Source organism: Musca domestica, unplaced genomic scaffold (genome assembly GCF_030504385.1).
Source record: "Musca domestica strain aabys unplaced genomic scaffold, Musca_domestica.polishedcontigs.V.1.1 2, whole genome shotgun sequence".
Lineage (NCBI taxonomy): Eukaryota > Metazoa > Arthropoda > Insecta > Diptera > Muscidae > Musca > Musca domestica.
The window spans coordinates 1,029,584-1,042,857 of NW_026712249.1; the positions used below are offsets into that span (position 1 = coordinate 1,029,584).

The following is a 13,274-nucleotide window of genomic DNA, read 5'->3' on the forward strand; positions in this document are numbered from 1 at the left end:
GATGGTAATGTTTACCAGGGGGTAAAAATGGTAAAAAAAATTTACTTTTTAATTATTTTACACATTTCATTCTTGATGGCCATCCCAGTTGTTACTGCCTCCCGTTGCCTGGATACCTAGACGCTTTCTTTTCCCCTCATTTGAGCTTCTGCATCTCCTCCACTAATACAACACTACTATTGAATTCTTGCAACTTTTTTTACGCCTCCATTCTGAAATGAGAAAAAAACGTTGTTTGTCTTACAGTACGTTTACATATAAATGGGTTAACCCACTGGATTTGGATTAAAATTGTCATATCCATTACTTATACTTCAAATAAATCCTCTTGAAGTAGGTTAACCCTGCAAAAAGTTCTAACGTCAACATGCCATTATATAGCTCCCTTCTTTCCCATGAAAGTTATCGTTGCTTTCCCTTTACCCTCCATATATTTCATATATTTTGATCATTTTTTATCATTTCGTTTTGATTATCGAAAAACAATCTCCGATACTCGTTTTTTAAAGATTTCTCCATTTTTGTAGAATACCTATAACCATTGACAACATATATCTATTCGTTTGTACTATATTTAATATTTTGTTTAGTACTTTTCGTACATTTATAGAACGAATTCGTACAAGTTCAGCTTAGAAAACAATTCTGAATTTTCCTTCTACCTCTTTACTACATTATAAAACAATTGTACTCCTCGCGCTCTTCATACAATTACATACTGTATTTTAGATTTTTAATGTTCCTCACAACGAACTGCAGAATTCAATCGTAACATATTGAGTACACTACAGTGCTATTCGTTTCTTCAAACCCTCAGTTTTGATAATTCTCAAAAATTAATTTGTTTGGATTGAGGTGCTTTTTTAATAATTAATGGATACACTTGTGATTTTTTAATTCTCCGATGAAGGTACTATACGTAAAAGCGTTACATTTATTTTTTACCACAGCTGTCAGTTGTACATTTAGCACAGACGCAAGCAAACCTTTGGAAATCAGAACGGGTCGAGCTGCTTTACTTGTCCATGTTGAGCAACAAGGCAAAGAAACTATACGCGTTGTTCATCGTCTGAAAACGAAATTGTATAGACTAGATGTTGTTGCTAGGGTTTCTGTTTTGACCTACCTTCGTGAATACGGGCAAACCAACATTGAAGAATTTGCCCGCCCTGAAAACGACTGGTCGATTCAAATATTGCATGTAGAGCAGTATCAGGCGTCTATCGCCCGTTGACATTTCCATCCAGTTGCAATTGTAGGCACAGTCCATGAGGCGCAAGGATTCCACGGTCAGTTTGTTGGCATAGTAGCAGGGTAGAAAGATCTGCATTGTCATGCATAAGGCGTACTGGACAAGAGATATGAAGTTCCCGGGGTCGTCCAGGAAGCTGACATTCTGCAGCCGATAAAGACTGAAGCACAGAATTAATACACTGAGCAGAATTTGGGCCAGTATCGGGTAGGAGACTATGCGTTCGCATTGCTTCGACATGCTGTAAAGCGGAAGAGGAGAGGGAGGTATGTTAAATTTCAGGAAAGATATGTAACGAACGAGCCGGTTGGGTTACCTTTTCACTTTCTGCTCGAACTGTACAATTCGAACTATGGCCTGCGTAACGTTGGTGGATGGTTTATTATTTAGTTGATGCAAGCGCATGCCAATAAGCCGATAGCAAATGGCCAAGTGCAGCATGATGTAGCACTGCCACATGTCCAGAGTACAGTTCGAAATGCACGTCAGTGGCATGGCCAAGACCTCATAGAAATAGGCAAACCAGTAGTAAATCGGTTGGTTCCAGTTGAACGGTGTCCAATAGGGAAAAGGCAGCTTGTAGCCGTTAAGAAACAATACAACAACAAATTCACAGCCCACGAAACTAAAGCTGCATCCAATGTAGAGAAAGGACACTATTCTGAATGAGCTGACTGAGTGTTTCCACATCCATATCTCCTGGGGGCTTTGCAGTTGGAATTGCTCACCACTCGTCAAACATACGTCTGGCCATTTTTCTGTGGTACAACAGACTTAAAATCTTCACCACCAGCGCAGTCTCGGTCAGAGCTATGTAGAGGACATCAGTAGCCTGTGTTAGGTCAACACTGCCGTACACATCCATCCACATAAGAATCGTGTAGGAGAATGTCAAGGGCACATGGACGAGTAGAGAGACGACAATGGCTGGCAAGCCGCGTTCTTCACCCTCTGTCCACAAGGCCACAGAGGAGAGAATTCTTCGCAGAGCTCTTGAGTTTTGCAAAGTATCGAACGACATAGTGGAGAAGTCACTGCAATTGATTGGAAATTCTACGGCTTATATACTCTCCCGTGCCATTCGCATATGTGGTCGGTATGTTCAGTTTAGCACATATCTTTGAAAAAATTATGCGCCTAAAAGCGTGCAATAATAACTAAATAAACTAGATTTGTTCGGACCAAAACAAGTGTTGATCCATGCAATGGCTCGAATGAAACCGTATATGCATGCCGTAACTACATCAACAATGTAGCGAAAGTTCTTGTTTGAAATAATTCAATATTTTTTGTCAATAAATTAGAAATTTAATTGTTAGTCGTTTTATTTTCCAGACGGAACAGTAAAGCTGAAGAATGGAATGTGTATATACAATTTTTACAGACCAGTAGCATAAAAACAATCTTTAGAATTCTGATGGCTTTTCTGAGCTTGGCTTCAATTTTCGTCCAGATTAATAAGTTAATTTCTTTAACTATTTATTTATTGCTTACTGGAAATATGACAATAAAAATAAGGAGGGAGGGCGAGTAACATGGAAGTATTGGTTAGTCTTGAAAATGTCCAAATTCATCAGAATACATAACCGTTATTCTGGTGCTGCACACGTATAAGAAGGGAGCATACGAAGTGAAAATGACATAGAACTGGTCGCCAGAACTTAAAAGACTATTGTTTAATTATACTTTATGAGAACAACAGTAGCAATAATTAAAAAGCCATCATGCTGTGATTTGAGCACTGGCTGGCTGGCTGGCAGGTTTACATAATAATAAGTGGTCTCCTGCAAGTCCTTAAAACGCCCCTCCAATCTACCAATTACGTTACCCAACCATCATTTTAATTTGTGTATTTTAGTTTTTATTTTTTATTAATCAAAATAAATTTTATAACAAACTTTTTACAAGACAAGTGCACCGCGGATTGTCCGCGCCCACTCGCATAACGTGGCATATCGAAAACGTACAAAGGACAATTTAGGGATTCATATTTCGTACCTAATTTAAGCGACTTAACGTAATAAAATATTCAAACATTTAGTTCGGAAAGGCGGAGAATCGAGCACTGGCCACAGACATCACCATGGATCATTGGCACACTCGAGACGTGAGTGGTGGCTTAATAGAGGCAAGGGAGGGGATGGGCGTGACGGAGGTGGAGGCATAATTAATAATATAAAAATACATACATACATACATACAAAGTAAGAGTAAAAGTATTTAAGACAGGCATGAGCATTTAGTAGTGGTTTTGGGTGCTCAGGGTGAGCGTGAGATTATTTACAATAGGGTGCCATGCTTTCGCAGGGGCCTTCTCTGGCCCAGGAGACCCAGACCGCGTGGCTGCTGTTTTGTTGTGGTTTCTGGTTCTGCGGGAGCCTCTTCTTTCTGCTCCTCATTGGCATCGGCAGCAGCATGTTCCTCATTGGAGTCGCCATCTTCCGACGATGCAGCATCATCTTCAGCTGTTGCTTCTACAAAAAGAGTGGACCGGGGTGGGGATATGGCGTCAATGTCAATAAATTTGAATGAAATGGTTCGGAATTTACCTGTCGTTGTTGTGCTTAGCACACGCTTCTTGGCAAGCAATGGATTGACTTTGCGTGGTGGAGCAGGAGCTGCCTTTGGCTTGAGAGCATCAGTCTTGGGGTGGGCACCACCTATGCGTGCTGGGCTCCTCTTCGGCCATGGTGGTCATCATCTCTTCGCCTTACATATCTGTGGTGTCGGGCATTGTTGTGGTCACATGCATGTCCATGTCGGAGTCTGTGGTCATTTCCATGTTGTTGTTCTCATTGGCCAAAATGGCGTACAGATCGAATGCTGCCTTCTCCATGGCGGGGGTGGTTTGTTCGATGTCCTCGTTGTCGCCCATCATAGCCTCGTCATCTTCGGATTTCGTCTTGGCAGACTCGGCTTCTTCAGCATCCTTTGTAGCTTGAGCTGCGGCCATTTCCTGTTCGATGGCAATGGCGATCTTGGTGTCGTCCGCGTTGCGAGAGTCCTTGGCTTGTTTCTCGTCCGTGTTGAAGGTTTCAGTGTCCACCAATTCTAGGCTGGGACGTTTGACGCTGATTTTCTTCTTCTCGGCAGCAGAGTCAACTGAGTCGATGGCGGGTGTTGGGGCCACATCAGCAGCCTTGCCACGGCTGGGGAAGCGGGTGTTGTGTGGCAGACGTTCGGTCTCGATGCTCTCCTCGACATTGGATGAGCGACCCTTGGCCTTGCCGGACACCAGGCTGTTGTCACTGGGGGTGGCGGCGGTGCTACGTTCAATGTTGGTGTAGCGTGACTTGCCTCGTGATTCAGCCTCCTCCTCCCCCTTGTCCTTCTCCTGACCGTTGGGACCCTTTTTGATTTCGATTCGCTACTTTTAGTAATTTTCCGAACCGGCAATCGCTTGGTCGACGAAACCGACATTGATCTCATCGTCTGTGTCGAGTGCAGCCTTCTTGCTGGGCGCCATTGCTTTCAGAACGGCCAGAGGCACTTCGGTACTTTGCTCGGCTTCAGCCTTCATTTTGGCCTCTTGGGCACCTATTTCGGACTTGACAATCTCCAGTTCGGCTTCTTCAATAGCCCTCTTGGCCTCAATGCTCTTCATGACATCCTCATTGATGAGGGCACTCAGAACGGGATTCAGTTCGGGCTTCTCTTTGGAGTTGTCGGCCAGGCATGCCGTTGCCAATAGGCATATGAAAAATCTCAGAATTTAGTTAGAAACATTTAAAAATCATTGTGTCGGTCGATAAATGTTAATTCGGCCAATGGTCTCTCCAAGGTCGGCCAGTAGGTCCATCTGACACGAACTTAGTTCGCAGTCAAAAGACATAATTGTGATTTAAATTCAAAGGAATACTAGTCACAATTTGTGTAAAAACATTAAGTTTCCTGTCAAGTTGTTGTCAATAGTAGTCTTCTTGGCCGATCCAAGGCCAGTAAGCCCATCTGACAACTAAGACTGTTGTCAAAATGGAGAATATTGATTTGAAATTTAAAGACAATCAAAAAAACAATAGAGTTAAATTTACTAAGTCTACTACCCAACTGTTCGTTGATTGCTAATAGAAATTCTGTTGAAATCTGGCCCGATTTATATATATTTACCTCATATATAATTATCCAATTTTACGTTTATTATGCACTAAATATGTATATTGATCGAGCTATGTGAAGATAGCTATAATATATAACAGAGTCGATTTGATTATAAAACAATTGTACTCCTTGCGCTCTTCATACAATTACATGCTAGCAAGTGCCCTCTACTTCGTATGCGGAATAAGGTATTCATATTAACTGAATTTGTGTTAAGGTAATTTCTTACCCCAAATAGAATGCATTAAATAAATGACCACAATTTATTAATAACAAGTTATAAATTGGATGCCTCCTCCCAACTATCCCGAATATAACAAAATCACCTCCTTAAATCAACACTATTTTTCAGACTTGATTCTCATATCAAATTTCAAGGTTCTTTCTCTATCCGTTTATATAATTCTAAACAGTGTTGCCAACATTTTGAGAGCTAAAAGCGTAATTAAAAACCAGAAAAGCGTAAATGGCGTGAAAACTTTCCTTAAAATAGCGTAAAAAGCGCTATGTATTTTTTCTAACCAAAACGGCAAAATTGTCAATAAATCACTATTTTTAACTAAATGCTGTTTTATTCAAAAATTGAGATCGTATATTATATAAATATTTCATGCATATAAGTGCATACATATTTTTAAAAAATATGATATATTAGGAAGTTTTAACATGTGGTTAAAACTTAATATTATACATTTTTACAAACAAATATGTTCACCCATAAAACCCATAGCTTCAAATGCCGTTGAAGTTCTATAAACTCGTACAACAAAGCAGCTATGTATGAACTCACCTTTTTTATACCTTCCACCATACTATGGATGGTATATTAACTTTGTCATTCCGTTTGTAACTCCTCGAAGTACTCATGTCAGACCCAAAAAAGTATATATATCGTTGATCAGCGTAAAATTCTAAGTCAAATTAGCGATGTCCGTCTGTCTGTTGTAATCTTTCGAACGAAGTGAGATAGAAGGCTAAAATTTTGCACACATGTTTATTTTTTCAGTAGGCAGGTTAAGTTCGTAAATGGGCCATGTAGGTCCACGTCTTCATATAACGGTACCTCCCGAATATTCGGTATTTTGATGATTTTAGCGACATTATTAACCGGAATTGTTTCAAATTACGTATTAGAATTATAATTCGTAATGGGATCTACAGTATGTGACAGAAAATTGTCTATGCAGTTCCAGGTCTTCGCACAGCTCCGATATAACGGAACCTCCCTATAACGATATTTTGACGATTTTAGCTACTTTGAATATGATAATGGCTTATGACAAACAATGCCTATGTAGGTCCACGTCGTATAGACCCCAGTAAAACGGCTATATTCGGTATTTATAAAATTTATACAGAATTTATTAAGGATTTTATTTTTTGAAAATTTCCAAATTCGTTCCAAATGGTGGAGGGTATTCTAAGTTCGACCCGGTCGAACTTACTGCTTTTTAACTTGTTTCTCGTTCATTTCACTTTTCCTTCAATTGGTTTATAACATGGTACAATGAAGAGAAGGTAGGTCAACTTTGAAAAAATTGCAAGTATGGAGGTCTACCTGTTTGGCTTGTAATGTCAGAATTACTATGAAAACAATAAAAAAATCAAACAACTTGTTGCATTTACTTTGAATAAATAATTGAAAACCGCGAAAACTGAATGAAAAGTCAGCACTTCTTTTCAAAACCAGGTTCTATATATCTCTAAAGGATTATTTTGCTACAAAAACTTTAGATTTTGTCGATGCATACGATGAAATAAACATTTTGAAAACATCCGAATTTGAATGTTTTTTGAACAATTTTTTTGTTATTGAAAAGAAAACACATACATAAACAAATAAAGATGACATATTAAGCCAAGAAAATAAAAAAATTGAAATCATATGGTATCATAGCCCTACCTTGATATCATTGTACCATGGTTTATAATACACAAAATTCTTCGTTTTATTTTGGTTTATTAAAAAAGAGTTACATGTAAACAAAAGAACTTCAATAACAGGAATGAAAGACACGTAAAGAATTTGCAGTAAAGAACTTGCGTTGAGTACAGGGTTGGCCATATTCGACGGACCCATCTGGCAACGCCATAACTTTTGACAGAGATGTCACATCGTTTAATGACATATCGCGTTTGAAGCGACAGTCCAAGCAGATTTTTACCATGAAGCAATACACGTCACGCGAGCGCTCTGAATTAGTTGAAATGTACAAGAAGTCAATTGTGAAAAATCAATGTGCTTTTAAAGCATTAAAAAATGTGAGAAGTGCGCCTTCTAAGAACACCATTAAGCGTTTATATGAAAAATTTTCGACTGGTAAAGGTTCGTCGAATATGGGCAACCCTGTAGATGTGATACTATCGAAATATTCGAATGTATAAACATTGCCACATTTTAAAATCTAAAACCCGCTAAAAGCACCAACAGAAAAGATGAAAAGCGTACGTACAGTGCTTTTTTTTCGTTTCGCGCTATGCCTACTGTTTTGGCGTTTTGGGGGGTCTAAAAAGCACCATAAATAGCGCGAAAAGCACTAAGTTGGCATCGCTGATTCTAAATGGTACCAAATTTTGTAACGTACCAATCGAGAAGTCAAACTTCTCCTATTCCAAGGTTAAAGTTTTACAAAGAATTCTAGAAGAATAGGGCTTTAGGAGCCATTAATAGGGCTAGCAAAACAGTCGAAGGGGGGGTTCGTGTCCTCTTCCTCTAAAATCTAAAAAAAGGGTAGTACACAATAAAATATTATAGACTCCTAATTTTTTTAAACTCTACATTTTAATTAATGGACTAACAAATCAACAATTGCCCCCTTTACATGAAAAAATGAAAATATATATATATATCCTTTGAAAACCTGGCCTCTTAAATTGGTCCTCGAGATGTAATGAGGCCCTTGCCTCTCAACCCTTCTTACCATTGGTTCTACCGGCAATCAAATTGAAAGAACCCCTAAATCAAAGTTGAAACAAAGAGACTAATTTATCATCTGACCATTACCTTTCACTGAAACACCCATAAATGAATTTACTCGGAAGGCATTTTTTTATAACTTCATATAAATATACATGGGTTTATTAAAAAGAAAATTGTTTTTAGACACAAAAAATTTTACTTAGCGTTCAGAAATCCATAGTACAATTGGTTGTTAAAACTGATAACATCACTATTTCCATTTATATTTGCAATTTTAAGTAAAATCAATTTTAATAAAGCCAAAAGCTCAAAAAAAAAAAAATAAAAACTTTCAAACACATTTCTCTTTAAAGGCTATCTATTATTAAGATTTTTCTCGCACTTTTGACTTATTTTTTTTCTACTTCAATCTTAGTGTTTATGATATTAAAATATGTATATAGATTTAGTTTTACTTATAATTTATCAAAAATTTTATAATCTAGCAAAATTCGCAGTTCTAAATCCACTAAATATTTCAATTACTTCAACTCTGGATTGTTACTAGATTATTATTATTTTTGTATAAAAATCACTAAGGCAAAAAAAAAAAAAAAATAATACCAATCAAACACTCACCAAATTCGGATTTTTCATATCCACTGCTGCTGAAGAGGGCCTTTTTCTGCTGCACGTTAGTGGGTAATAAGATTGTATTTTGCCTTACTGATGATGTGGCAATGGAGGAATATTATTACTTATAAACTATGCATTAATAGGAAGAGATTATTTAAATTTAAAGAGATTATTAAATTTTAATATTGATGATATGATGTGTTACACGGAATTTTCTGTCCACTCTGTTCGAATGAAATCAACTAATGAGTTGAAGGCAATAAAAATATTGTACTATTATGTGGAACTGATGCTGCGCTTTGGTATGCTGGAATATGCACAAGCAGGTGGAGGACAATTCTTCCATTGACATTGATGACGTATGCATATGTAAATTGTAAAGCCAGTTTTGGTTTTTGCTATGCGATCGCTTTACTGATTTTGGGAATTCGTAACATACATATGGCTTTTGTTGTTGTCGTCTGTTTCAGTACCCCGAATTCAGACTGTCTGGCGTCGGTAGACTTATTACAGTTGTTGTTTTTAATCGATCGTCATTGTTGTTGTCTTTAGGGTACCCAAGAACAATAATTGTAATGATTGACCACTGTGTGTCGTTGTTGCTAAGGGGAATTTAAGTAATTCTTGTGGTAATGTTCAATTCGACATTCTGACACAAAGGGGTATCACTTTGGAACTGAAAGTTCGGAGGATGATGAGCTTGTTAGTTTAGAACCAAAATCTTCTTAGATTTAAGAACGCCTTGGTTGGTAGGTTTCCATATGAAGGTGTTGGATTTAGGAATATTTACAGTTCCATTCGTACGATAGGTTTAAATTTGGCGAATATTATCGAATCCTGTCATGAGGGCGTAATCGCCTCTGCAGCCTCATGTGTTTCACGAAACAGGATCTATGGTAAGTAATATCCTGTGAGGGATCGGACATTCACTAAGGCATTTTCTCACTTCATAAAAGAAAAAATACTTACTATATCCCAAAAATATTTTTATGCGCGATTCGACAATGGAAATTTATAATATAGATTCAGAAAGAATTTCTTAAAATTTTTAAGTAGTTTTAAAACTAGAAAGATTTTGAGTTGGACTTCTTCTCAGCCGAATTACCTTTGTTTTATTAAACGATGTAACCTCAAGAAAGGCTGAATTAGAAAAGGAAGTTTTGATGATTTTTTCTATGAGCGCAATTTTAAGGTGAAGTTAGTTGTACTAAATCAGCATAATCATATGATTTGGCTAGGTGACCTCACGGTGAACTAGTTACAAGTAAAAGTTGTAGTTGGCAAACCAAAAAAATACGTTAAATTTAAATGCACGTTATTTAAGAAAATCTAAGCAGTTAATATGACAAAATATTTTGGAATATTATTTTTAACAGCTGAAGGAAAAAATTGGATTTTGTGCCATTTCTAAAAAAAATAGGGGTGTTCGAAAACGACCATTACAATTTAGTGCACTTTAGTACTTCTGGTACGCATATTTCTTGCTCTATTTCTTTCCCAGGTACCAATGTTAATACTATTTGGTAATTTCCGTACTTTGTTTTAGGTATTTCCGTACTTTTTAGTAGGTATTTCCAAGTTCCCCGCCATATAACAACCAATTCGCACAAAAGATGATCCTAATTCCAAATTTTAGACTTCCAACTTAATTCCTTACCCAAATACCAAATTTAGTACTTTTTCTGTACGTACGTACGTAATTCCAAAACCACTTCATAGCTCAAATCTACACACGAACATCGACCACAATTAAAATTTTACTGCCATTTAATATCTTTCACACATCTACAGCACATATTTCCAATACCACCTGCATATCTCAACACAACACACCAATTCCCAAACAGCAAAACTCAGAAATCTAACTATCCCTACGATCAATACTAAATTGTGTACCCTTTTTACCTTTGTACTCTTGTAGTACTCATTTGCAAATTTTAGGCTTCCAACTCTACCGGTTTACCCAAAATTTAATCAAGTTTTTAGCTCTAACCGTTCACATAATACGAAATCGTACCAAATTTCTGTATTGTAATGCGAATTTCCAAAATCCCTTTGGTACATCAATCACTCACACCATCAGTGAAGCTCATTCCAAATTTAAGAGTTCTTGCTCTACAGCTTCCTCAAATACAAAGGGTACCATATTTAGTACCTTTTTATACTTGCCGTACCGTTCTAGTAGGTATTTCCAAAAACCCAGCCATATCTGACATCTTCCGACCAAGAGTGACCCTCACTCAAAATTTCAAGATGTTAGCTTCAGCTGTTTTGTCTGGGCGTTGATGAATCCGTCAGTCAGTCAATTACTTTACTCTTTTATTCAAATAGATTCTTTTGTAGATTTTTAATGTTCCTCATACCGAACTGCAGAATTTAATCGTAACATATTGAGTACACTTCACTGCTATTCGTTTCTCCAAACCCCCAGTTTTGATGATTCTCAAAAATTCATTTGTTTGAATTGAAGTGTTTTTTAATAATCAACGAATACACTTGTGATTTTTTAATTCTACGATAAAGGTGCTATATCTAAAGCGTAACATTTATTTTTTTCACCGCTGTCAGTTGTACATTTAGCACAGACGCAAACCTTTGGAAATCAGAACGGGTCGAGCTGCTTTACTTGTCCATGTTGAGCAACAAGGCAAAGAAACTATACGCGTTGTTCATCGTCTGAAAACGAAATTGTATAGACTAGATGTTGTTGCTAGGGTTTCTGTTTTGACCTACCTTCGTGAATACGGGCAATCCAACTTCGAAGAATTTTCCCGCCCTGAAAACGACTGGTCGACTCAAATATTGCATGTAGAGCAGTATTAGGCGTCTATCGCTCGTTGACATTTCCATCCAGTTGCAATTGTAGGCACAGTCCATGAGGCGCAAGGTTTCCACGGTCAGTTTGTTGGCATAGTAGCAGGGTAGAAAGATCTGCATTGTCATGCATAAGGCGTACTGGACAAGAGATATGAAGTTCCCGGGGTCGTCCAGGAAGCTGACATTCTGCAGCCGATAAAGACTGAAGCACAGAATTAATACACTGAGCAGAATTTGGGCCAGTATCGGGTAGGAGACTATGCGTTCACATTGCTTCGACATGCTGTAAAGCGGAAGAGGAGAGGGAGGTATGTTAAATTTCAGGAAGGATATGTAACGAACGAGCCGGTTGGGTTACCTTTTCACTTTCTGCTCGAACTGTACAATTCGAACTATGACCTGCGTAACGTTGGTGGATGGTTTATTATTTAGTTGATGCAAGCGCATGCCAATAAGCCGATAGCAAATGGCCAAGTGCAGCATGATGTAGCACTGCCACATGTCCAGAGTACAGTTCGAAATGCACGTCAGTGGCATGGCCAAGACCTCATAGAAATAGGCAAACCAGTAGTAAATCGGTTGGTTCCAGTTGAACGGTGTCCAATAGGGAAAAGGCAGCTTGTAGCCGTTAAGAAACAATACAACAACAAATTCACAGCCCACGAAACTAAAGCTGCATCCAATGTAGAGAAAGGACACTATTCTGAATGAGCTGACTGAGTGTTTCCACATCCATATCTCCTGGGGGCTTTGCAGTTGGAATTGCTCACCACTCTGCCACTCGTCAAACATACGTCTGGCCATTTTTCTGTGGTACAACAGACTTAAAATCTTCACCACCAGCGCAGTCTCGGTCAGAGCTATGTAGAGGACATCAGTAGCCTGTGTTAGGTCAACACTGCCGTACACATCCATCCACATAAGAATCGTGTAGGAGAATGTCAAGGGCACATGGACGAGTAGAGAGACGACAATGGCTGGCAAGCCGCGTTCTTCACCCTCTGTCCACAAGGCCACAGAGGAGAGAATTCTTCGCAGAGCTCTTGAGTTTTGCAAAGTATCGAACGACATAGTGGAGAAGTCACTGCAATTGATTGGAAATTCTACGGCTTATATACTCTCCCGTGCCATTCGCATATGTGGTCGGTATGTTCAGTTTAGCACATATCTTTGAAAAAATTATGCGCCTAAAAGCGTGCAATAATAACTAAATAAACTAGATTTGTTCGGACCAAAACAAGTGTTGATCCATGCAATGGCTCGAATGAAACCGTATATGCATGCCGTAACTACATCAACAATGTAGCGAAAGTTCTTGTTTGAAATAATTCAATATTTTTTGTCAATAAATTAGAAATTTAATTGTTAGTCGTTTTATTTTCCAGACGGAACAGTAAAGCTGAAGAATGGAATGTGTATATACAATTTTTACAGACCAGTAGCATAAAAACAATCTTTAGAATTCTGATGGCTTTTCTGAGCTTGGCTTCAATTTTCGTCCAGATTAATAAGTTAATTTCTTTAACTATTTATTTATTGCTTACTGGAAATATGACAATAAAAATAAGGAGG

The 13,274-nt window shown here is 38.0% G+C and overlaps 2 protein-coding genes and 1 pseudogene across 4 annotated transcripts; all 3 read right to left on the reverse strand.

Moving 5' to 3' along the window:
- Nucleotides 1-715: 715 nt before the first annotated feature.
- On the reverse strand, nucleotides 716-2,496 carry LOC131802133 (odorant receptor 94a-like; annotated as a pseudogene).
- A 594-nt stretch (nucleotides 2,497-3,090) lies between these two features.
- Nucleotides 3,091-6,821, reverse strand: LOC131802121 (uncharacterized). Its single transcript, XM_059121509.1, has 4 exons — nucleotides 6,796-6,821; nucleotides 4,671-4,956; nucleotides 3,802-4,619; nucleotides 3,091-3,726 (listed from the first exon to the last, which is right to left on the reverse strand). Exons 1-3 carry the CDS (start codon nucleotides 6,819-6,821, stop codon nucleotides 3,963-3,965), a joined length of 969 nt encoding a protein of 322 aa, XP_058977492.1. The 3' UTR covers nucleotides 3,091-3,726; nucleotides 3,802-3,962.
- Nucleotides 4,818-12,996, reverse strand: LOC131802134 (odorant receptor 94a-like). 3 transcript variants are annotated; one of them, XM_059121569.1, is made up of 6 exons: nucleotides 12,061-12,996; nucleotides 11,619-11,985; nucleotides 9,991-11,561; nucleotides 9,855-9,923; nucleotides 8,889-9,793; nucleotides 4,818-4,956 (listed from the first exon to the last, which is right to left on the reverse strand). In XM_059121569.1, exons 1-3 carry the CDS (start codon nucleotides 12,771-12,773, stop codon nucleotides 11,508-11,510), a joined length of 1,134 nt encoding a protein of 377 aa, XP_058977552.1. In that variant the 5' UTR covers nucleotides 12,774-12,996; the 3' UTR covers nucleotides 4,818-4,956; nucleotides 8,889-9,793; nucleotides 9,855-9,923; nucleotides 9,991-11,507. The 3 variants fall into 3 exon arrangements, with proteins under 3 accessions (XP_058977552.1, XP_058977553.1, XP_058977551.1); XM_059121570.1 differs by having other exon boundaries at nucleotides 8,889-9,776; nucleotides 9,855-11,561; XM_059121568.1 differs by having other exon boundaries at nucleotides 9,855-11,561.
- Nucleotides 12,997-13,274: the final 278 nt, after the last annotated feature.

Coding starts and splice junctions, on each gene's coding strand:
- LOC131802121 (XM_059121509.1), bottom strand. CDS start 6,821: ATGAACGAGAAACAAGTTAAAAAGCA. Junction 4,957..6,795: donor GAGAAACAAGTTAAAAAGCA/GTAAGTTCGACC, acceptor CTAAATTCTGAG/ATTTTTCATATGCCTATTGG. Junction 4,620..4,670: donor ACACAGACGATGAGATCAAT/GTCGGTTTCGTC, acceptor TACTAAAAGTAG/CGAATCGAAATCAAAAAGGG.
- LOC131802134 (XM_059121569.1), bottom strand. CDS start 12,773: ATGTCGTTCGATACTTTGCAAAACTCAAGAGCTCTGCGAAGAATTCTC. Junction 11,986..12,060: donor TTCGAGCAGAAAGTGAAAAG/GTAACCCAACCG, acceptor TCCGCTTTACAG/CATGTCGAAGCAATGTGAAC. Junction 11,562..11,618: donor GATTGCCCGTATTCACGAAG/GTAGGTCAAAAC, acceptor TTTCGTTTTCAG/ACGATGAACAACGCGTATAG.